This window comes from Vigna radiata, chromosome 5, assembly GCF_000741045.1.
Source record: "Vigna radiata var. radiata cultivar VC1973A chromosome 5, Vradiata_ver6, whole genome shotgun sequence".
In the NCBI taxonomy this organism is placed as follows: domain Eukaryota; kingdom Viridiplantae; phylum Streptophyta; class Magnoliopsida; order Fabales; family Fabaceae; genus Vigna; species Vigna radiata.
The window spans coordinates 31412345-31435997 of record NC_028355.1 but is presented as its reverse complement, the minus strand read 5'-3'; the positions used below and the strand labels follow the sequence as shown (position 1 = coordinate 31435997).

Below are 23653 nucleotides of genomic sequence, written 5' to 3'. Positions count from 1 at the left end.
AAAAAATGAAAGTTTTATATAGGTAAAAGGGAGAATGTTTCAAACAAATAAAATTCACTTTTGAATATAAAAGGTTTTTCCTTTTTATTAGAGAGATGGGGATCCATTCCAAGGGACTTGAATTTCCGGCCCTAAAAAAAATCACTGACCATTCTTTTGATGAATTGATTACCAAATATATCATCTGCTGTTGATCCACCTAGGCCATCATCAAATCTCAAGCCTCATTTCAACATGTTTGTCACATTAAAATGCTATGAATTATACATCCGTCCAATGAATAATCTGTTCGAAGTTAATACTCCTGAAGCAAACACTTCTGAAATTATCTTCTCTATTAAACAATGAGTGAAGAAATACCAATCTAATTTATATATTTTTCATGTATATCCTCATTCCTAATCTTGTTCCCCATGTGTCTCCTCATTCCTAGTCTTGTTATGCCATGTACTAATAGTCATTCCTTTCCAAGTCTTTAATAACAATCCAAGAAAGATGTTAAGACTTAAGAGAGCGCCAGTTTTAACTGGACAAATTATCACACGATAGTCACAAGAAGGGCACCTTCAAGAAGTCTTCACGTGATTAATGTTTTTTCTTCAACATATTGCTCATACAAGGAATGATATTTTGCTGGGATGTAATCTTTGAACCTGTTAAACAAGATGACGAAGGTCAAGAGATGATTCAACATCGGAAATTTCAATGTGATCAAAATCTGAAATATATTTCCTTCAAGTAAAAGGGCATCATGCAAGGAAGTAATCTAGGTGGTAATCTAGAGTGCAGGAATCAGTCATTTTCTTTCACATACCCCATTTTACACTTTGCAGCGAGAATATCGAATGCCTTGGCTCATGCATTACAATTACACTTCACAATAACGCTACATTAATTGCAACCAATTTCAAGGATATATGCTACATCAAGAACTTTCAATGACATAGTGATTGGGGTTGAATGATATAACAAGGACAACAGTTCAAACCATAAAGGTTGCTTAAAATATTATAATTTTTTTAATACCTTTTAACTAGAGGTAGCCTATCAGGTCCAGAGAACAATCTAGAAATGCACTGTAAAACTTCGCTAATTTTCATTGCTTTGGTCTTGAGTGCCTTCATACAACCAACGAAGTCTATATATTCCGCAGCACTGAGCTTATCTCGAACCTGTAAGGCACAATTTATACAGAATATCCATACTCAAAAATTTGTCATCAATATCAATATAAAGGAACATCAAATTGCAACACCATGTTCTTGAGGGTTGATAACAATAATTATGAAAAATATGATAAAATTTAATGTAAACTGACCCAAGAATATGTGTACAACAGCAAATAAATTGGAAATATAAATTGAGTTTGACTTGTGTAAGAATTATGAGCACTTGTGCAAAATTATGATCAAAATCTGATTGTCCGTATAGCTCATGTTTATGACTACAATTTATTTGATTTTCTTGCATATTGGCTTTAACCATAAAAAGAATTAGTTCTACTTCCAGTAATTTCCACTTATTGCATTCCCCACTTCGGAGGCTACATGCAACTTTTGTATAACAAATAACATCTCTACCTGAGCAAGGAATGCTGATCCTTGGGTTTCATCACCAGCCGAAGGCACAGAATCAGCAGGAAGATGGCCTTTTTGTCTAGTCAATTCAACACCAGTGGAGGTCACACCATCTTTATCTCTTAGATCTACAACCCCTGAGCGTTTTGACTAGCAATATCATAAATCTACTCATTTACCATAGTTAACATAATTAAAAATTGAAATGAGAGCTATACGATTCAGAAAATTTGTACCCAATGATGAATGCTCATTAGAATTTCCAAAATATTGCTTTAAGTCATACTCTCCTGCCACAAATTTACGCTTCCTGGAAGAACAAGGTGCTACTGGTGTATCCTTTGATTTTTCCCCTGGTTGATAACTATCAGCCAAATCATCCCTCTCACATTCTGGTGACAGAAGAGTCTTCCTTCCAAGCAAAACCTTGCCAGAAATATCACTTGAACTTTTACAATGTACAGTCATGCAATTGTCAAAAGACAGAGATGATCGGTTGGCTGGCACAATTTCTCCTAGGAATGATGCACGGCCTTTTTTAGTATCAAGAAAAGATGAAGCTTTCAAAGAGAAATTTTGAGCCATCGGTGTAGTCTGCAAGAAAAAAGATTATCAAGCTGAAGGGCCAAACATTATATGATTAAAAAACTGAGCATCATTACAATGCGTGATCAAAGACTTACCAAAGGTGACAAAAGTTTTTCCATGTGCCGCTCTGATGGTGGTACTTCTCCTATATTTCCTGCATCAGCAATGGTCTAGTTAATTCATTTCAGTAGAAAAAGGTTTGAAAATAAATATATGAAAGAAGGGAAGCTACACTTCAAAGAAATTAAATTTGCATTGATTGAGGACTTCAAACTAAAATGTTGTGTTCAGATAACAAAGGAACGAGAGAATTTGAGAAAAGGAAACAACTTCATGGAGTGAGTTACCAAACAATATCAGTATTATCCACATTTGGCTGATTTTGAACAAGACAAAGCCCATTTAATCATGTAACTCCATTCATGTATCTTCTTATCATCCAATACACAAAATCACATTGTAAGCAATTCGTATTTTCTCATCCTACATAGGAGGTTGGTTACCTTCACTCTGCTTTAATAAAAAAGAAAACACCCCTCCATCCTTGTAAAAAATAAAAAATCTGATTTACAACAAATTGAACTGCTAATTCATACAAAGCAGATAGAAACTATACCCATCATGCTCTAAAGAAACAAATTTACAATATTTCAGTGCCAACAATCAAAAAATTGAGGCAAAACCACAAACATACAACAAAATCATGACACAACCAACATAATGTAATACTAGAAGACACTGACCCTCCTTTTTAACTTCTAACAAAGGCGCCTTAGTAGGACACTGAGTTCCTACATCTCGAAAAAACCTAGTTAGAGTGAAAACAACTTCTCCAAATCTTGAAAAACACTACAAGAATGGAAACCAGTTAGTATAAAAAAATTTGTCATTCAGAAGAACGATTTCAGTGAAGAGTAGAACCTTTATGTGAGGCTGTATCCAACGTGAGACTTGGGACAGGCGATTTTGATGTGAAAACCTGTATCAACTCCAATACTAAGAATAACCCTCAGAAAGAATTCGTAAAAACAGCAAAATCCAAATTAATAATAACTTAGGTTGTAATGTAACAGGCTACCGATATTTAATAAAAGAATATTATAGCAAGGACCTTGACATGTTTATTAGTTGGCTTTTGAATTACTAATGTATACATTGAGAAATTTATATCAGATAATTTTCACAAAATGAATAGTTTATAACATATTATCATGAAACTAACAAATTTACATTTATACTTCCTCCAGTTTATAGCTTGAGAAAAACACAGCCACCAAAAAACCATCAATGGAAATTTGTCGGGACTAAAACAAATCACTGAAGTGCAAATTATCCATGTGATAAAAAAATTGGTCATATTTTTCATTGAAGAAGTAATACATAGGTTAAATATATATTTAGTCCTCATATGAAGACCCAATTGAGAATTGGACACAAATATGAGGACTAAAATATATATTTAACCTAATACATAAAAGAGAAAATAAGAATTAGTAATAAAATAAATCTCATCTTTAGAAGAAATTTAGACCAAAATAATTCAAGGTAAAAACCTTTCATCACAGAGAATAATTGCTCCATAATCATGGCGATGGCGAATTACACGCCCAACAGCTTGATTCACAGCTCGGGAGGCAAGCTGGTTATACCATTCATCTCCAGTTAAAACCTGCTTAAGTACCAGACAAATAGTCAATACTTACAAACATATTACATTAATATGTGCAAAATTTATGCAAGTAAACCAACATAACCTTAAACAGTTCTCCTTGTGGCCGAGATTGTTGATCTAGGTATTCCCGTTTTAATCGAACCTGTTAGTGATTTAAGTGAATTTTTAGAACAAACACATGTACATGCATAATTAATAGACAATACCTGGAGAAATATTTGTAGTTAGGAGTGGCAAAAGATAATCAAACCTTAGGATCAGTACTTGTCGCAAATGGTAAACCAGTAATTACCACAGCTCTTCCCGCATGATCAGCAAAATCTAATCCTTCACTTACCTGTTAAAATAACCAATGGCACAAATGCATCTAAGTGAGGCATTATGGCTATGTATTACAATTTCTAGGATAATGCTTGGCTTTTAAGAACCCTTCTCCCTTAATTAAAAATGTCACTAAATATTTTAATATCATACAAAAAAAGGTCTTCTAACCGAGAGTCTTCAAATATATTGCCATATCCCCTAGGTCCTACAGTATGCCTGTATATAACAGTACAGGTACACAACATCTTACAGTACTTGTATACCATAATAAACAAATGCCTGTGAGAACACATCAGAGGGATGTTTCTCTACATTCAAGATTAAGTCGTACCTTCCCGCGACAAACTGCAAAAAAAACTGCTCCAGAAGTTGAGGTGTCATTCAACTTAGTCATGTAGTCCTGTACCGAGAAGCATAAAGGTCAAGTCAGGCCCATCTTAGGATATGATGCCTCCAAATGCTTATTATGTAAGAATGTGTTTTCACTATATAACATAAAGGTGTTACCTTAATTGACAAGGGAAATGATGAAGATTCCCTAGGTTCTATAACAGGTTTCTTGTGTTTGCAAATTCTGTCCCATATTGACATTGAATTTTCATTACTCTGAAAATAACAAACCTCAAAACCATGTACCATAAGCTTGACCAGGCAAATTTATCTTTTCATTAGGTCTCTATGAATCTTACCACACTTTTCCAGCAACTAATGATTTGGTCCAAAAGGTAATACGACGGGAAGAATACAAGAAGTCCATCAGGAACAATTCGAGCCAAATTTACTGGAATACAATAGAGAAATGAAATTATGGACAGTTAATGGCAATGCCTATCGGGTTTTTTCTTCAAATTCTAATAACGATGCAAGCTACTTATTCCAAATTCTGTAGGCTCTGGGGTCTCGTGGTCTAAGATATAGAACTTTCTTCAGTTTTTATGAAATTATGCCCACACAAATGAAGCCATGAATGCAAATTATATAATATTACTTTCTTGAAATGTTGATTGAGTTTCCACTCTTAGGCCTCATTTTGCTACCATTATGCCTCTCATGCCAATCTAACAAACCAATGCTCATTGCCTCAAACACCCACATCTATAACCAAGACAGTGACTAGATAAGGGCATAAACTATCAAATCATGACATGGACAACTTAAATTCTACTTAATCAACATTTCTTTTCAAGACTGGTTACAGGAGTGCATCTCTAAAGCAGTGTTGAATTATACCACATACCTTTCTAGGAGTGATTCACATACTGCAAACCAATAAAATCCCTGTTTGTATGTGAACACTAAATATGTTTGACTCAAAAAATGTTGATTTTAAAGCACTCCAAAATCTGAAATAGATTAGAGTATAAAAGCAGAATGCTATAACAAAACTGCAGTGCTCCATTCACTAATGAGGCTTTCACGATAAAAAAAACAGTGCAACTCCATTTTTTAAAACTAGACATGCAGTTATTAAAATGGTGAGACAAATATTACATAAACTTCATTTTGCCGATTTCAGTACAGCATAAACAAGTCAAATACCAATTGCATTGCCCAGGTCCTTCTTGTACTCTGGTGAATCACGAGTGCGGTAAGAGGAGTTAAAAGTATGTCCTGAAGGCCCGACTGGAACAACTCCTGCCCATATCTGATTTGGGGTTATTACATGTGGATTTTCTAGCCGGATGGGGAAATCTCTGAGATTACCAGAATCAACAGTGTTAATGACAGCCAAGATATCATTGATGGAAACACAATTAGCAACACGGGAACTTACAACTTAAGTTCCTCAGCAAAAGATTCCATGGGGGATAATGTGCCCGAAGTCAGAATAATAGATCTAACCCCGTATTTATTACGAAAGTCTTCCATGGCTATTCCTGGATTAAAGCACCACCAGCTGAGTGTTCTTGACACCTTGCCTGCAGCATCAAAACAACAACATATATTAGTATAATTGCGAATGTAAGAGACAGGAACATATAAAGTTACAAAACACTGTGCAGATATAATGGAAACATGTTAGATTGTGTGTATAATGAAAGGAACAGCTTCGTTTACAAAAAGACTATAGCTCAACAAGAAACATTTACAACTCTAGGTGCATATCACTTGTATCGTGTAACCAAACAGTGTTAAACTTATAAATCCAACTCCTCTTCACATTCCAACCCCAACAATATATAAACCAAAAGGCCTGGCCTAAAAGCTATAATTTTTTAGATTCAACCATATCTTTTAAAGAAGAAAATATATTTGTATAACAAAAATATAAGCATTGGTTTTTCCAAAAAGAAAAAAGTAGCAATAATCTGTATAAACAGAGTCTCACTAAAGAATGATTTAATGAAATACAATTATGATAAATGCCAAATTTCAACGTAAAACCAATTGCCACTAAGCGAAGTTGCCAAAAATATATTAGCCTCACTCCAAGAATTGTGGGACTTCCTAACACTCCTACAAATGTCTAGCAAAACAAGTGAGTCTATCAGAATAAGGAAATTTACCAAGATGAGCTATAGGTCGTGACATAATGTCAAAATTCATCTTAAAACCAATCGGCATTAAGCTAAGCTGCCCAACAAATATATAAGTCTCACTTTAACAATTGAGGCAAGTGATATGGGACTTCATAACAATAATGGATAAAAAATAATTGAATATGAATTATCACAAAAGAATCACAAATTGTACAATGGAACAAGTCCACATAAATTATCAAGCATTCCTTAACATGTTGAATAAAACTGTCCAGTTTTAAAGTTATAGTAAACAGTAAATATTTGAAAATGGAGTAATTGACATGATGGCCAACTTGACGAAGGATAATAAATGGGGTATATTTAAAAAAAAAAAATCTATTATTTCAATATATTGACAAATCTTCTTCGTTCAACGAAGTCACAATTTACCTTTAGAGTCATTGACGGCCCAAGCCTCAACCTCCCGCACATGAACCTTTTATGTAAAGGGCAATAAAGCTTAAAGATATAATCCATAGAAATGCAAAAATCCACAAAAGAAAAAAGTTATCATAAAATGACAACACAAAAAAAGAAAAATACCTGTCCTGTGATGGGTAACTTGAATACAATAAAGTCAAATACTTACACGATAACATTTAGCATGTGACGTTCTTCCATCCCTGAACACAATTTCAAGAATTTCACCTATTCTATCCAATCTGCAGACCGTGCCAGTGGATTTCTGCTGATTATGTTCCTCAAGAAGGNTTGAAGCTACATCAATTGTACTGATTAGCTTAGAAGCAGTTTTGTGTGTTATGTTAAGATCAGCCAGCAGTTCATAGATATAAGGCCCAGGCTTNGTGTACCCTAACTCCTTAGATTCAATAGGAACCTCAGAAATACGCTTTTCAAGTTTTAGAAGTANTGCTGCAAGAAAGAAATAATCAATGTGTTCGTGACATGCCAAAATATATATGGCTTACTATTTTAGGAGTAACNAGACAAGAATCCAAAAAGAAAAAAGCATGTACGTGCAATTGGTTGTTGCACCAAAAAATCCAATAAAAACAAGCATGGTTTATAATGAAATATTTTTTTCTCAATAATGCTGTTAAAATGAGTAAAAGCATGTTCATGATATTATTGGAATTTGGACTGGCATTCTGTAAGATTAAGCTAACCTCTAAGGATAGCAAAATCATCTGGATTTTGTGACTTATCGTTTGTTTTATCTCTTCTTTCTATAGAAAGGTTAATACAACTTTCTGCCTCTTTAATACAAGCAGTGAGAAGCCAAGAAGGCAAGTCAAAGGAGGCTGCATCAGCACATATGCTTTCCTGCAAGTAAATAACAAGCAAATTACATAGCTTGAATATATTTCAATAACACAGCAGACTGAAAGTAGTAACATTAGCACGATTAAAATTTCAATAATACATGATAGCAGAGCAATGGAAANGACAAGATTGAACATAGCAAANAAGGTTAAACTTAGTGGAACTAAGATCTATGCATNGATATTAATCTCTGACAAATTTGTAATGNCTTCTTACCAAATTGTGAGCTTCATCAAATATGAGTACACTATTGTTCCAAGAAAGTTGCAAAGAATTTCTATATCCACGATCTTAAGACAATTATATGGAGCAAATACTATATCAACAAACTTGTGGAGCTCCTTTGATAAATAATAAGGACACCTGAAATAAGCAGACACAAATTAAGGCAGAATTGTTGACTTGGAGAGAGAAGAGAAGGAAAAGGAGGCAAAAGAAATTGTCCATTAAGAAGATAAATTATGGTTACAGTCAGCAAACATACGGCCCAAACGTTCTACCAATATTGACCAAATCCTCAATATCTACAGGTTCTTCTCCAAGATGGGAATTGTCCTTCAAGTAATCTACAATAAAATTTTAGCAACATTCTTAAGATAAGTCATTTATAAATGATAGGCAGATTTCAGTAACCTCCATAAACATTATATCTTATTCTTACACACACATGACATCATTTCAGCTTTAGAGTAACTAGTCCACGAGGGCAAAAATTATATCATGAGAATGATTTATTTGGTCCATAAAAGCGTGTGCGGTATTAAAGTAATGCCTTAATGATAATAAACTAAAAGCAATTTTTGTCTTTCACATGCATCATTCATTTCAACAAGGCTCATCTATGGTATCATTAAAATGCAATTAGCCCCTGCATATATGGACTAAAATGCATTTTAATGATAACTTAAACCAACTAAGTTTCATTTCAATAGTAGTATTACAAAGACCTATATAAAATGAAAGATGAATACGAAATTTAAAATCTACTTTCAAGGACTAACTTCAACCCATCATACAATTTCAGGGACCAAATAAATCATTCTTCCTCTTTGGATTAATAAGTTAGGCACAAATAGCCTTTTAGAATTTGGACTTAGAATCTAATTTAATCCCCACAAAAACAACTTATGAGCTACGGATCATCCAAAACCACTGCTTAAGCCTTATTACTAGTTAGGGAGGGACTGCTTCCACATCTATACACCTGTCACAATGAAGTATGAGTCCACAAATTGCTAAGGGTGTCCATAGTTAAGGCAGGTTAAGATAGAATTTCAAAGTGACAATGGAAAAATGACATATTAATAACGAATAACAAATAATCAAATAATTAATAATATAAAATCTGGCATGTTTTGTTTGTTCATCATTGGAATTATGGCAACCCATGGTACTAAGTGATTATGGAACATGTAGGAGAACATTCATTCAGTCAAATAATCCACATGTTAAGTTTTAAATATGGGTTACCTATACACATAAATGCATAATGAAAAATAAGGTCCACATGTACGTAATATATAACAATGTTTTTTCCTAAATTACCCCCAACTTTATGAAAATGGCTACAGTGGTGCTTCCCACGCTTTCGACGACAGAGTGATCGGCAAGCATTTGTTTGTGTTTTCCCCCGAAGTAATTTCACCTCATCATGAATGCAAAGTTGCTCCCGAGATCCCAGCACTCCCATCTTAGGCCTGTACACTGATAAATATCAGGTAAGCTTAGGCCCAACATACTAATTATCATAAAAACTGCAGACTTGAATCTTTATTCAGTTCAGCACAAGTAGTACACACAAAAAATCAATCATGATAGTCCGGAGAATCCACTTTTTTCTCTGAACCACAATCACCAACTTGATATAAAATATAAAAACTGAGGAAGTGCGAGTGAATGGTAAATTCACAAGACATTGCCAAAATCAATTACTTCATCAACATTGACAAGTCAATAACCAGCAAAACCATACAAAAACAACAAAAAAATCTTCCTAAATATATAGAATGACCTGTAAGATGTTCTTTTCAATTCTTGAATTACTTGACGGATTTGGCTGTGAGTGCGTGAAGCATATACAATTGTAGAGAATGTTGAGGACTTTGATTGTGACAGTGACACCTCAACTTTACCCTCTGCTTTGCCACCAGTTTGCGTGCTAATACCAGTTGTGAAACTACCCAAACTCTTCCGCCATGCTAAGGTAGCACAAAGAAGACAGAGAGTTTTTCCAGTTCCTGTGGGACTCTCCAATAGTGCATTACATTTCTGCCATGCCAAAGCACACAAAACAATACATTGAGTATCAATAATAAAATCACAGTCTTAATGGTAAAAACTGATAAAAGCAGATGCCATATATGAATCGTAATAGCAAGACATTGAGCACTTGAAAACAAAACCAGGATAAACAGCAGCAGATAATGACTTCAAATCTAAAAGGCAACAAAAACTTCTATATAGTAGCAGTGCCATGTCATAACACTTCCAGCAAGATACATATGATATCCATGTCAGATATTGCAAAGGCATGACAGATACATAATGACGTAAATTTTGCTTTTCCAAAGCTTTATAATATCACTATCAGGCAATAGCAAAATATAAGGATAACAGATCATACTTGCAGACCACAAAAAAATCAACCAAAATGTAGGGAGCAGTTAGCATCTAGAGCTATAAATAATAGAGTGACCCATTGCCCCAGGAGGTGGAAAAATAAAAAGAGAGAACTAGAGTTAGAGAAAAGGCTCAGGTAAAAGCAGTTACTAAAGTTTAAGGATTTCGGGGTAGTAGCTCCATTAGCTTTAGCAGGAACAATATCAACACTGAATACAGCACCCCAATACAGACCTTTTTAAAAACTTTTTATACCAATACTGATTAAAACACCACAGTATTATATTATAGTCATGTTCCTGTTTGGTCAATAATTCTTGTCAGGTCAAATCATATTTAAATTTGTTGTGCTGAATCATATTCATTCCCCGGATTTTGTGTTTCATATCCTCAACAAAAGCTATAATATAGTACAGCATTTGATTCGATAGTAAACCGTGGATCATGTTAAGACATACTGATCTATGACAGAGCCATGTCATTATCAAATTATCTAGTATCAAGTGATAACAATAATATTGCGATCACTTTCAATTTATTCCAAAGGAAGTTTATAAATACAATGTCAATGACACAGCTACTCTAGCCAATTGGCAATTCAAATTTGCAACAATTTTAATTCATATTCCCGTGATTAAAAAAGATATTACAATTCACTGAAGTAGATTCTAAATTGCTACCAACGGGGTTGGGAGTACTGAGGGGGCAACTCTTCTGCCACATGGTGAATCAAGATTTTAAACCCCATTAATAAAAGAACCCATATTTAGTACCCAACTGCGACTCCAACAAAATCACCTCCAACGAACACTACATTTGTGAAATTAAATAAATAAATAAAAAATGTATTCTAAATCATTACCTCCTGAAGTGATTGAATGACTTTGTCCATGTAAACGAGTTGGGAATCATAGGCTCCATACGGAAAATCTACATCGATTCCCCTTATCTTGTAAGTCGGCATTTCTTCGAATCCACTCGACTCCGGCAAGAAAATCAGAAAACACTTTACTCAAGAGGTTTCTTTTGTTTGAACTTTTAACACGCCAATGAACCCTAAATAAGCCACTGGCCCCAGTACAGTCATATAATGAGATAATTTTCCCGCCAACTGTTGCCAATAGGCTAAACAACGTCGTATTAGAGAAAATGGTCATTTAAATAGTCCTGAAACTTTGTCAATTTAATATTAAATGGGAAAATATTATTACTGAAATTAATAATGTATATAGAGACTGAATCACATATTTTGATTTGAAAATCGTCCACTATTTTTCCTTTTTAGCAATGTATTATTTACATTCAAACATTTTATTTTTAAACAACTTTTAAATAAGTTAATATTAAACATAGTCATTATATAAAGATTTTATGAAAAAAAATGGAGACATCTTAACTAAATATATTTTATATTCATTTAAAAATAAATAAAAATTTATAATTCTACATTTCAATTTATTAAAATATTTGTTTATCTGTTAAATCATTTACAAAATTTCATAAATTTTATTTTTAAATTTGTTCACTTTTAATTTCAAAACTCTTCAAAGAAATAATATTATTCTTTCTCTTCAAATTCATTCAAATTTGTTCACTTTCTGCATTTTCTCTCAAGAAACATAACCATATACAAACTCAAATTTTGTTATAATATTTGTTAACTACACAGAAATCAAAATAAATATAATAGAAGATAGGTAGCATTGTAATTTAGGTGAGTAAATGTTTCAATAAAATAATATTTAAATCTATTTATAAATCGACTTCAAATAACTTAAAAAGTTTACACAAAATTCTATTTTTTATAACTTACAAGGTAAATGGAAAATTAATCATTTTAATGTTGATTAGATAATTAGTTAATGCGTGTTATATATATATATATATATATATATATATATATATATATATATATATTGTTTTGTAAAATATCACCAAACTTATAATCAAAGATAGTTAGTTCACCACATACAAAATGTTTAGTTCACCTTACAAAGATGCTTGCTTACATTGAATTGTTAACATCTATTTCTCAAACATTTTATATTTAAATAAATATAATTTAAGAAATATATGTGTGTGTTTTATATTTTTTATGTTATGCTATGTTATGTCACCACTTCATTAAAAAATGCATGGATGAATTTTGATGATAATAATGTATGAAAAAATAGATCAATTTTATACTATAATTAAATGAGAAAAAATGTAATTAAATATAAATATTTTACAAAAAAAAAGGTAAAAAAACAAACCAATATTATATTACCACGTATATACAAATATTATTTTTTGTAGTTAATTACAATTTTTATCTTTATATTTTACATACCATTGTTGTCTCTATATGTTTTAAATTTATAATCATACTTTTTGGTTATCCATAAATTTAGTAGGTGAGTTTGATTTGAAACAATTTTGCTATCCTAATTTTTAATAATAATTTAAATAAAAATAAAACCATAAATATAATGCGTGGAATCTTCATCTTGTTGTTTAAAATAATTATAAAGTTATAGATTATTAAATTGAAAATCTAATAAAGTTATACGTAACTAAAAATTATAACAAATTTTTCTAAAAAAAAAGTTATTTTTTAAGAGTATTATTATGTTAAAATTTTCACAATTTAAATCTCCAGATACCAATAAGTGAAGGAGTCAATGAACTCTTATAAATCTATCTTGACAAACTAAAAATTCAGTAATAAAGCATTCACTCATATGTATGTTATTTTTATTTCCATTTAATTATGAAAATTAACCCTATGCATGCACACATATGAATATTCTTTAGTTTGTTTTTTACTGGAAAAAACCACTTTTTAATGGAAATTTATTATTATATTTTTTATACATCTTTAAATGTTTTTTTTTAAAACGAAATTTTCAAATAAGTTGCTAAACTGTTTTTAAAATATTAAACGGTTTGATGAATTTATTATTATTATAATTACAGCAAACAGTAATTTCATGTTAGTAAAAATACTTATATTTGATTATTTCTTTAAAAACACTTTGATTTTTTATGTTTAAATAAACCTATCCATCACCCCAGTCAATTTTATATCTAAAAAAACAAACTAAATATATATAAAATTGTAATCCTAGAAGACACGTAATCTACCATGAAATGTTATATTTATGGTTTGTGTTTGAAAGATAATGTTTATCTATGAATTAACAAAAACAAGATATCCATATTAATTTTATAATTTTATTCGTTAATTTATGCCAAAGCATAATTTTTAATCACACTAAAATATATTTCTTGAATTTTTTTTTATTTTCAGTATGAGTTTGTGAAATATTAAATCAATAATTCGTTTAAATTTAACCATTTAAATACCGTTTTAGATATTTTGTTTTCTTAAAATTGAGTGGACTAACTGTGACCAGTTTCAAGACTATGCGAAGGCCCAGTAAAGAAGCCCAATTGAGGGGCTGCAAAAAGCAAAAAGAAGCATGAAAAGATGCAGAGTAGTAGAATTTTCTAGAAGGTGGGAGGATTCTCCAGACATCTCTGGGACCAATTGAGTGGAGCACGTCCTTTGTTTCGTTCAAAACTGGCAATTTAACAAGTTCAAAGGTCACAAACACAAATACTAAACACAAACCCAAAATTCCACAGAGGCCCCCAGACGAAACTAACTCAAGAGTCTTTCGCACTAGTCTTGGCCCCTTTATTAAGATTGTTCCAGAACCTCTCAAAACCCTTTTTTCATTGTTTCTCACCTTTTTCGATCGCTTCCTCTGGTAAACCCTATTTCGTCTTCCCTTAGATTTCTGTTCCTTTTGCCTCTTCTTGTCATAGATCTGTGTCTTCTCGGTGGTATATTCATGCATTTTCTCTATAATTAAGATTTATGTTACTAACTTTTAATTTAAGAGAAAGTTTTTTGTTGTAAGTCTTTTAGTTTTATTCTGCACTTCTCATCTGAATTGATGAATGTTAAACTACAGTTTCGTTGCAAAGTGTTGGATGATTTGATCTCCAAAGTTTAGTATATCATGCAAAATGATGTTTTGTTTCTTGTTTTCTCTTGATGTTCTGAATATTATGTTATTACTTTTAACTTTGTTTAACTTTGTTTGAACAACTGTTGCATCTGATTACTCTTGCTGTGCCAGTGCATGAGTGGGTACTCTAGGCATTGCCAAGACAAGATAAAACTTGTGTTTCAAGTTTTTTCCCTTTTTTTTTTAAGTCATATTTATTATTAGGGCAACAAATTAGAATCTATGACTCAGATATTAGTGTGACACAGGACTTATTTTATTTCCCTTCAGCAGGTGTTTTTTGGGCTTAGAGATCAAGCAAAAATGAGCGTGGTTGGTTTTGATTTTGGTAATGAAAGCTGCATTGTGGCTGTTGCAAGGCAAAGGGGGATTGATGTTGTGCTCAATGACGAGTCCAAGCGAGAAACACCTGCAATTGTATGCTTTGGTGACAAACAGCGGTTCCTTGGGACAGCTGGAGCTGCATCTACCATGATGAATCCAAAGAATTCAATCTCACAGATAAAGAGGTTAATTGGAAGACAATTTGCAGATCCAGAATTGCAGCGAGATCTGAAGACTTTCCCTTTTGTTGTCACTGAAGGGCCTGATGGATATCCATTGATTCATGCAAGGTACTTGGGTGAAGTGAAAACATTTACACCTACCCAAGTATTTGGAATGATGTTATCAAACCTTAAAGAAATAGCTGAGAAAAATCTGAATGCTGCTGTTGTTGATTGTTGCATTGGTATTCCACTTTATTTTACTGATCTGCAGAGGAGGGCAGTCTTGGATGCAGCCACTATAGCAGGGTTGCACCCACTTCGCCTATTTCATGAAACAACAGCAACTGCATTGGCTTATGGAATTTATAAGACTGATCTTCCTGAAAATGATCAGCTGAATGTTGCCTTTGTGGATGTTGGACATGCCAGCATGCAAGTGTGCATTGCTGGGTTTAAAAAGGGTCAACTGAAAGTGTTGTCCCAGTCATTCGACAGATCCCTAGGTGGGAGGGACTTTGACGAGGTTCTGTTCAATCATTTTGTTGCTAAGTTTAAGGAGGACTACAAGATTGATGTGTTGCAAAATGCTAGGGCTTGTCTAAGATTGAGGGCTGCTTGTGAAAAGCTGAAGAAGGTTCTTAGTGCTAATCCAGAGGCACCTTTAAACATAGAGTGTTTGATGGACGAGAAGGATGTTAGAGGCTTTATCAAACGTGATGAGTTTGAGCAACTAAGTCTTCCGATTTTGGAACGAGTTAAAGGACCATTGGAAAAGGCACTTGCAGAGGCAGGTCTTACAGTTGATAATATTCACATGGTCGAGGTGGTTGGTTCTGGATCCCGTGTACCAGCTATAAATAAAATATTGACAGAGTTTTTCAAAAAGGAGCCTAGGCGCACGATGAATGCAAGTGAGTGTGTTGCCAGGGGTTGTGCATTGCAGTGTGCAATTCTCAGTCCAACTTTTAAAGTGAGGGAGTTTCAGGTAATTTTCTTCTTGCTTGTATTGTTCTCTGGTTCAAAAGCCCTTTTACAATGTTTCAAAATTTATCAATGCAAGACGGTTTAGATCTCTAGAGTCATGTTTTGAGCATTTGTTTGTTATTTTTCGGGATATGTGTTTTCAATTGCTTTTTCCTTGGTATCTCCCTTTATATTAGATTATTTGAAGATTTGGAATTTCATTGTAAATTATGCTCGACAACTGGTAGTTTGGTGCGGTGAATTGTTTGTACATGTGTTATCATTATACTTTATATAATTTTGCCCTTCTGTTTCATAATGTGAAGGTCAATGAAAGCTTTCCTTTCTCGATTTCTCTCTCGTGGAAAGGTTCAAGCTCTGATGCACAGGAAAGTGGGCCAGATAGTAAACAAAGTACCCTTGTCTTCCCCAAGGGAAATCCCATACCAAGTGTCAAGGCACTGACAATCTACAGGCAAGGAACGTTTTCTATTGATGTTCAATATGATGATGTGAGTGGTTTGCAAACACCAGCGAAGATCAGCACATACACTGTAAGTTGGTTTTTGAGTTTTTATTTACGTGCAATACACACCATGTTCTTTTGGTAGTCATTTGACTCCCAAGTGTACTTAAATCTGCATAGAGCAGCACACGTACTGTAAGTCTGTTTTAAGGTTTTATTTATGTGCACACAGAAACTCATTCTTTTGGCAGTCATTTGACTCCCAAGTGTACTAAAATGTATGCAGATTGGCCCTTTCCAATCAACAAAAGGTGAAAAAGCAAAAATTAAAGTGAAAGTTAGGCTGAATGTACATGGAATTGTATCTATCGAATCTGCAACTGTGAGTCCCTCCCTCTAGCTTTGGCTTTTGCTTTTATTATTTCTATGGTATACCCTGTTAGATTATTATGGAATTAAACCATATAGCGTCTGTTTCTTACTTCATATTTTTCTCTCTTAAGCTCTTGGAAGAGGAAGACATTGAGGTTCCTGTTTCCAAAGAATCAGTTGGGGAAAATGCCAAGATGGAAACTGATGAACCTGCTGCTGGTGCTGCCACACCGCCAAGTACCAATGACAATGATGTTAACATGCAAGATGCTAATGCCAATGCAACTGCTGATGTCCCTGGAGCAGAAAATGGTACCTCTGAGGCAGGAGATAAGCCTGTGCAAATGGATACTGATACCAAGGTAAATGGTCAAAGGAAATTTTAAGCATATGATTGGAATGCTTGTGTAATTGTTAAATTTTTAGATGTGATATTTCTATTTTTGATATTTAAATCTTATGTTATTTTGTGGTTCCCTGTCTATTCTGTGTCTAATAGTTTACTACTCATCAATAAGATGCCATTGGTAATTGGGATCAGAGTTGTCATGAGATAATAGTGTGAACTTAAATTTTCTGGACATTGTTTGGATTAATTGTGGTTTTTCATTGTGTTTGAGTTTCAAATAAGTCGATTTCATTTTTTCCCCTTGTTTTAAGGTGCACGACAATGTTTGGTTTATTTTGATCTCTTCATTTACACTTGTCGTAATCCCTATAAATCTATATTGTTTTCATGTTTCTTTTGTCCAAATCTTTTCAACTAAATAATGAAAATAATTTAATAATCAAGAAAATAAACCAAGGGTGGCCTAATTCGTCCCGTTCCTGTAGCTTGAGTATTAAATGTCTTATGGATTATGTGCATCAATCAAGTTGTTGAGGTAGTAATTGAACTGCCTTTTCTTGAAACAGGCTGAGGCTCCAAAGAAAAAGATTAAGAAAATAAATGTACCTGTAGCGGAGTTAGTTTATGGAGCAATGTCAGCTACGGATGTTCAGAAAGCTGTCGAGAAGGAGTTTGAAATGGCTTTGCAAGATCGAGTGATGGAGGAAACAAAAGACAAGAAAAATGCTGTAGAGGCTTATGTTTATGACATGAGAAACAAGGTTAGAATTGTCATATTTTGTTGTTATTTGATGTGGAATATTTGATTGTTACTAAACTAATTTTTTCTTATCTTTTCAGCTTAGTGACAAATACCAAGAGTTTGTCATTGATTCAGAGAGAGAAGCATTCACTACTAAACTTCAGGAGGTGGAAGACTGGCTATATGAAGACGGTGAAGATGAAACTAAAGGTGTATACATTGCCAAACTAGAAGAGCTCAAAAAGGTAAGAAATTTCCGGGATTGAAGAATCTGAACCTAGCTGATTATTGTATTCTTAAGGTTTTTTTTAGAGAGTTCTTTCTAAGGATTCAGTGAACAAAAGTATTATATGCATAAACGTCGCGAAGAAATATATATTTGTGTTTTAGTTTTTACAATCTAATTGGATATTTACTTGTTTGCAGCAAGGTGATCCAATTGAAGAGCGTTACAAAGAATACACGGAGAGGGGTTCAATAATTGAACAACTCGGCTATGTTATAAATAGTTATAGAGAAGCTGCAATGTCAAGTGATCCCAAATTTGATCACATTGACATCAGTGAGAAACAGAAGGTAATTGGTTGCTACTGATTCTCTTTTATTCATACTTTCCTATTTGCCATAGAGCTGAACATGTTTTCCACTTGATTTGCTTTTGCAGGTCTTGAATGAATGTGTGGAAGCTGAGAACTGGCTAAGGGAGAAAAAGCATCACCAGGATACCCTTCCAAAATATGCCTCCCCTGTACTTTTGTCAGCTGACATAAGAAAGAAAGCTGAAGCTGTTGACAGGTATTTACTTTTGTTCTTAAGATTTTGGTCTCTCTTCTGTTTGTGACTTTTGTTTCTTAACACTGCTCATTGTCTTTCAATAAAAGGTTCTGTAAGCCAATTATGACAAAGCCAAAGCCACCCCCACCAAAGCCAACCACTCCAGAAGCACCAGCAACCCCACCTCCTCAGGGCGGTGAACAGCAACAGCAGCCGCAACAATCACCAGCTCAGGAGAATCCTAATGCCACCAGTAATGAAAATGCAGGGGACAATGGTAATCCGGCCCCGCCACCAGCATCTGCCGAACCAATGGAGACTGAGAAGTCAGAGAACACAGACTCTGCTTAATTTTTGTTGTTGATTTTGCCATGATCTTTTTCTATGATACGTACGACAATATGAATTGTGCCTGAAAAAGTAGGTATGGGTGAGTTGATGATGGGAAATTTGTTAATGGGTGAATGAATTATGGTCTTGGGCCTGTTTTTTTTGTCAAACTCTTACGATCCCTAGGGTTTTAGATTATTTGTGTACCATTTTCTATAAGTGGAATTACAATGCTTGTTTTCATTTTGAGTTAAATGCTCCGAATTTTCTTATTTTTCCCCCATTTTGTATTGTGAATTTCATACATTTCTGTCTGCAATTTAGGTTAGAGCAATGCCTCTAAGCGCCTGAGGTGCGTTTAGTGGGACCAGGTTTCTGTTCGTATACGGATAAAATTATCGAACTATTTACTATATAATGCTCGTTGAGATGACGTGATTTCGCATCGAGTGTTATTTATTATATTAAGTGTACACAATTTGAAAATTTATTCATATTGATAATTTTGTAAAATATGCAAATTACTTGAACGTTTTTAGTGTCTTTGGGTACAGAAGTAGTGCTAAATTCGTTTTATATTATATACGTAGTAATATGTTGTTTTAAGTGTTCTAATTTTGACATATAACTATCTGGTTAAATTCATGAGTGTTTTATTTAGCTTTTTAATTGAAAACGTTTATATTCAAAATGATTAAATGTATGATAGCTCTCATGCTTGTTCTTCAGATTTAAATTGAAATTATATAATTTTCAATTTTATGGGTAAAATTACATTTTGATAATAATTCTTCTTCCACTTTACTAAAAAAAGGAATGATGAAATTTATTTGTTTTTTTTGCTTTGTAACTTATTAATAAGGTCATAACGTTTATTTTATATAAATATTTAATATTTGCCCAATTATTATTTATAGTTTTATTTATACTTATATAATTAAAATTTTTATTAATATTTGATATTAGAGAAAATAAAATATTTATACGAACAGAATACACGTATATCAATTTTATGATGATAAATGTAGAGTGTAAATACTAAAAAGCATTTTTGTCAACCTAGGGAAATGTTATAAGAAGCCCATCATATTTGATGAAAACAGGCCCTATTAGTTGTTATTTTTCTTTGTTCTTTCGGCTATTTTCTATCGTCTATCGTCTCTGAAGTGTGAAAACTGAGAAAATGAAGAAGAGCATCTGTACCGTTGATAAATGAACAGATTCAACACAATTCTACTTTATGTTGAAAAGAAGAAAGAGAAGGTTGCGAATATCATGCATGGGTTACGAATTTCATTGATTGAATATGGAATTTTGAAGCATCCCTTATGCAGTTCATGCTTTGTCGCAGAAAATAAAATGAGAGAAAAATTCGTTACGTGCAGCTTCAGGTAAGCAAGTTTTTTTGGCGAAGCGTATAACTCTAGGAAAATCCAACGATGCTTGGTGGATCCGTTGCGGCAACGAGGAGAGGAATATCAACTTTTCCTCCTTTCTGTCAGAGATTAAAGCAAACAGGTTCTAGTCACTCGCTCAATCTACTGAATTGATGTTTGTTGTTAGTCGCATTTTATTCTCTTTGTTTGATATTATTGTTTGTAACTCCTGAGTTTGTTTAATTTGAATTATGGCAATGCAACTTTTGACCATATCTGATTTTTGGTGGTTTTGATTAAACTAGCAGAAAATGAGATTGTTCAAATGTTTCGGTTGCCTAATTCCCATGAAGGAAACCACCGTAGCGTTCCCGTGACAGGAGGATATGTGTCGAGGAAGGAACCTTATTCTCGGACATTGGATGAAAGATTCATTAGGATTTTGAAAATATTTAAATGGGGACCTGATGCAGAAAAGGCTTTGGAAGTGCTGAAACTGAAGGTTGATGCTCGCTTGGTTCGCGAGATTCTAAAGGTAGATGTTGAGGTTAGTGTCAAGACTCAGTTTTTTAAATGGGCTGGGAAGAGGAGGGGTTTTGAACATGATTCGACCACTTACATGGCGTTGATTCGCTGCTTGGATGAACATAGGATGTTCGGTGAACTTTGGAAGGCAATACAAGACATGGTTAAGGGTTCATGTGCAATGGGTCCTGCTGAATTGTCTGAAATCGTGAAGATCTTGGGCAGGACCAAGATGGTTAACAGGGCATTATCTGTCTTTTACCAGGTCAAGGGTCGCAAGTGCAGACCCACAGCAAGCACTTATAACTCTGTCATCTTGATGCTGATGCAAGAGGGGCATCATGAAAAGGTCCATGAGTTGTATAATGAAATGTGCAGCGAAGGCCATTGTTTCCCTGACACTGTTACATACAGTGCACTTATATCAACATTTGCTAAACTAAATCGTGATGACTCTGCCATTAGATTATTTGATGAGATGAAGGAAAATGGACTGCAGCCCACTGCGAAAATTTATACAACTTTAATGGGAATATACTTTAAGTTGGGTAGGGTTGAAGAAGCATTGGGCCTGGTCAAAGAGATGAGAGTAAGTCGGTGTCTCCCAACTGTCTTTACTTACACAGAATTGATAAGAGGGCTGGGGAAGTCTGGGAGGGTTGAAGAAGCCTACATGATATACAAGAAGATGCTGAAAGATGGTTGTAAACCTGATGTCATTCTGATGAACAATTTGATTAATATTTTGGGAAGATCTGATCGTCTAAGAGATGCCATTAAGCTTTTTGATGAAATGAAATTGCTTAATTGTGCTCCAAATGTTGTCACATATAATACCATCATCAAATCTTTATTCGAGGCCAAAGCACCACCTTCTGAAGCTTCTTCATGGTTTGAGAGGATGAAGAAAGATGGAATTGTCCCCAGCTCATTTACTTATTCAATTCTCATCGATGGTCTCTGCAAAACAAACCGAGTTGAGAAGGCTTTGTTGCTTCTCGAGGAAATGGATGAAAAAGGCTTTCCACCTTGTCCTGCTGCCTACTGCAGCCTGATCAACACCCTCGGAGTAGCAAAGCGTTATGATGTTGCAAATGAGCTATTTCAGGAATTGAAGGAGAACTGTGGATGTTCTAGTGCTCGTGTGTATGCTGTAATGATTAAGCATTTTGGAAAATGTGGGAGACTCAATGAAGCTATCAATCTTTTTAATGAGATGAAAAAGCTTGGATCCACCCCTGATGTTTATGCTTATAATGCTCTCATGACTGGAATGGTAAGGGCTGAAAGGGTGGACGAAGCTTTCTCCTTGTTTAGAACGATGGAAGAAAATGGTTGCACCCCAGATATAAATTCTCATAATATTATCCTGAATGGCTTGGCTAGAACTGGTGGCCCAAAGCGTGCTTTGGAAATGTTTACGAAAATGAAGAACTCAACTATTAAGCCAGATGGGGTTTCTTACAACACCGTTCTTGGTTGTCTTAGCAGAGCAGGTCTGTTTGAAGAGGCTGCAAAGCTTATGCAAGAAATGAGTTTAAAAGGATTTCAGTACGATCTCATCACCTACTCTTCAATACTTGAGGCAGTCGGTAAGGTTGATGATTTTAAAATGGTAGAGTCATAAAAGCCATCTGGTATCACCGCCTTGAATTGCATTAATGATTTTGAAGTGAGGAACGAATTTTTTTGAAGTTAAGTGGTTTGGAACATTCACTGAAGAAAACCAAAGTCGATTTCAATCTGAATAAGGAATTTTTTATTACATTAATTAGTTGCCCTGACCTTTTAAGGTATGTTATTATTTTGTATGTATCAGAGTTTTGGAAAATGTTACTTTAACAACAGATATTTGACAACGATTTGCCAACGACACGTGTTGGTGTCTCATTTGTTGTTTTTAATGAATTTTTTAAATAGTTTAATTTTGTTATGGAGGGCATATTTGGAAACAAAAATGCTGAAAATGGATTGGCGTCTTTCAGAAAGTGAAATTGTTTTCACTTCGAACCTTCGAAACTCTATCACTAGTTTTTCGTTCTCCAAAACCTGTCATTCCACCATCCAAGTGTTGCTTTGGTCTCGTGTGTGACGGTCCGCCATTGAAGAGTTGGAGGAAGAGGGACTTTGTGATTTATGTGCCCGTGTAATCGATTACAGACAGGTTGTAATCGATTACCAGTGCCTGTGTACCAAAAGTCCAACGCTGCTCCCTAGCTCTGGTAGAGGGAGCTCCCTAGTGTTTGTGTGTATTGATTTTGTTAAAATTTAAGTTATGAATTTGAGATTAATGGTTGTTTTTGAGGACCAACAACTGCTTAGGGGTTTGTTAGGGTATTTCATCCAAGTGCTTGTGTGAAGAAGAAGGACTTTATGATTTATGTGCCCGTGTAATCGATTATAGACAGGTTGTAATCGATTACCAGTGCCTTTGTACCAAAAGTCCAACGCTGCTCCCTGGCTCTGGTAGAGGGGGCTCCCTAATGTGTGGTGGGTACTGACTTGGTTAGAATTTAAGTTATGATTTTGAGATTAATGGTTGTTTTGGAGGACCAACAACTACTTAGAGGTTTGTTAGGGTATTTCATCCAAGTGCTTGTGTGAGGAAGAGGGACTTTGTGATTTATGTGCCCGTGTAATCGATTACAGACAGGTTGTAATCG

General features: G+C 34.1%; 3 protein-coding genes across 7 annotated transcripts; 2 read left to right on the top strand and 1 right to left on the bottom strand.

Annotated features, from left to right (window-relative positions):
* Positions 1 to 14: 14 nt before the first annotated feature.
* Positions 15 to 11651, bottom strand: LOC106762487 (regulator of telomere elongation helicase 1). The gene is given in 24 exon segments (XM_014646431.2): positions 15 to 653; positions 1027 to 1172; positions 1581 to 1714; positions 1814 to 2171; positions 2261 to 2319; positions 2909 to 3014; positions 3087 to 3144; positions 3719 to 3834; positions 3920 to 3979; positions 4088 to 4174; positions 4493 to 4561; positions 4669 to 4767; positions 4851 to 4942; positions 5701 to 5855; positions 5936 to 6080; positions 7074 to 7119; positions 7273 to 7556; positions 7811 to 7967; positions 8184 to 8260; positions 8263 to 8330; positions 8452 to 8533; positions 9513 to 9664; positions 9979 to 10235; positions 11449 to 11651. Coding segments are annotated over 24 exon segments (2985 nt in total). The 5' UTR covers positions 11551 to 11651; the 3' UTR covers positions 15 to 577.
* Positions 11652 to 14104: 2453 nt separating this feature from the next.
* On the top strand, positions 14105 to 19367 carry LOC106762111 (heat shock 70 kDa protein 15). Of its 3 annotated transcripts, none has more exons than XM_014645824.2 (10): positions 14105 to 14341; positions 14879 to 16078; positions 16383 to 16610; positions 16809 to 16904; positions 17026 to 17256; positions 17810 to 18004; positions 18084 to 18230; positions 18412 to 18561; positions 18650 to 18780; positions 18867 to 19367. In XM_014645824.2, the coding sequence occupies exons 2-10, from the start codon at positions 14909 to 14911 to the stop codon at positions 19108 to 19110; spliced, it is 2592 nt and encodes an 863-aa protein (XP_014501310.1). In that variant the 5' UTR covers positions 14105 to 14341; positions 14879 to 14908; the 3' UTR covers positions 19111 to 19367. The 3 variants fall into 3 exon arrangements, with proteins under 3 accessions (XP_014501310.1, XP_014501311.1, XP_022637134.1); XM_014645825.2 differs by having other exon boundaries at positions 14876 to 16078; XM_022781413.1 differs by lacking the exon at positions 14105 to 14341 and adding an exon at positions 14396 to 14417.
* Positions 19368 to 20118: 751 nt separating this feature from the next.
* Positions 20119 to 22915, top strand: LOC106759801 (pentatricopeptide repeat-containing protein At3g16010). Of its 3 annotated transcripts, none has more exons than XM_014643143.2 (3): positions 20119 to 20352; positions 20475 to 20607; positions 20771 to 22915. In XM_014643143.2, exons 2-3 carry the CDS (start codon positions 20529 to 20531, stop codon positions 22615 to 22617), a joined length of 1926 nt encoding a protein of 641 aa, XP_014498629.1. In that variant the 5' UTR covers positions 20119 to 20352; positions 20475 to 20528; the 3' UTR covers positions 22618 to 22915. The 3 variants fall into 3 exon arrangements, with proteins under 3 accessions (XP_014498629.1, XP_014498628.1, XP_014498630.1); XM_014643142.2 differs by having other exon boundaries at positions 20441 to 20607; XM_014643144.2 differs by having other exon boundaries at positions 20122 to 20607; positions 20774 to 22915.
* Positions 22916 to 23653: the final 738 nt, after the last annotated feature.

Excerpts from the sequence above, each read along its gene's own strand:
- LOC106759801 (XM_014643143.2), top strand. The coding sequence starts at position 20,529 with ATGCTTGGTGGATCCGTTGCGGCAACGAGGAGAGGAATATCAACTTTT. Across the intron at positions 20,608-20,770 it reads TCAGAGATTAAAGCAAACAG|CAGAAAATGAGATTGTTCAA; the intron begins GTTCTAGTCACT and ends TGATTAAACTAG.
- LOC106762111 (XM_014645824.2), top strand. The coding sequence starts at position 14,909 with ATGAGCGTGGTTGGTTTTGATTTTGGTAATGAAAGCTGCATTGTGGCT. Across the intron at positions 16,079-16,382 it reads TTAAAGTGAGGGAGTTTCAG|GTCAATGAAAGCTTTCCTTT; the intron begins GTAATTTTCTTC and ends CATAATGTGAAG. Across the intron at positions 18,562-18,649 it reads ACATCAGTGAGAAACAGAAG|GTCTTGAATGAATGTGTGGA; the intron begins GTAATTGGTTGC and ends TTGCTTTTGCAG.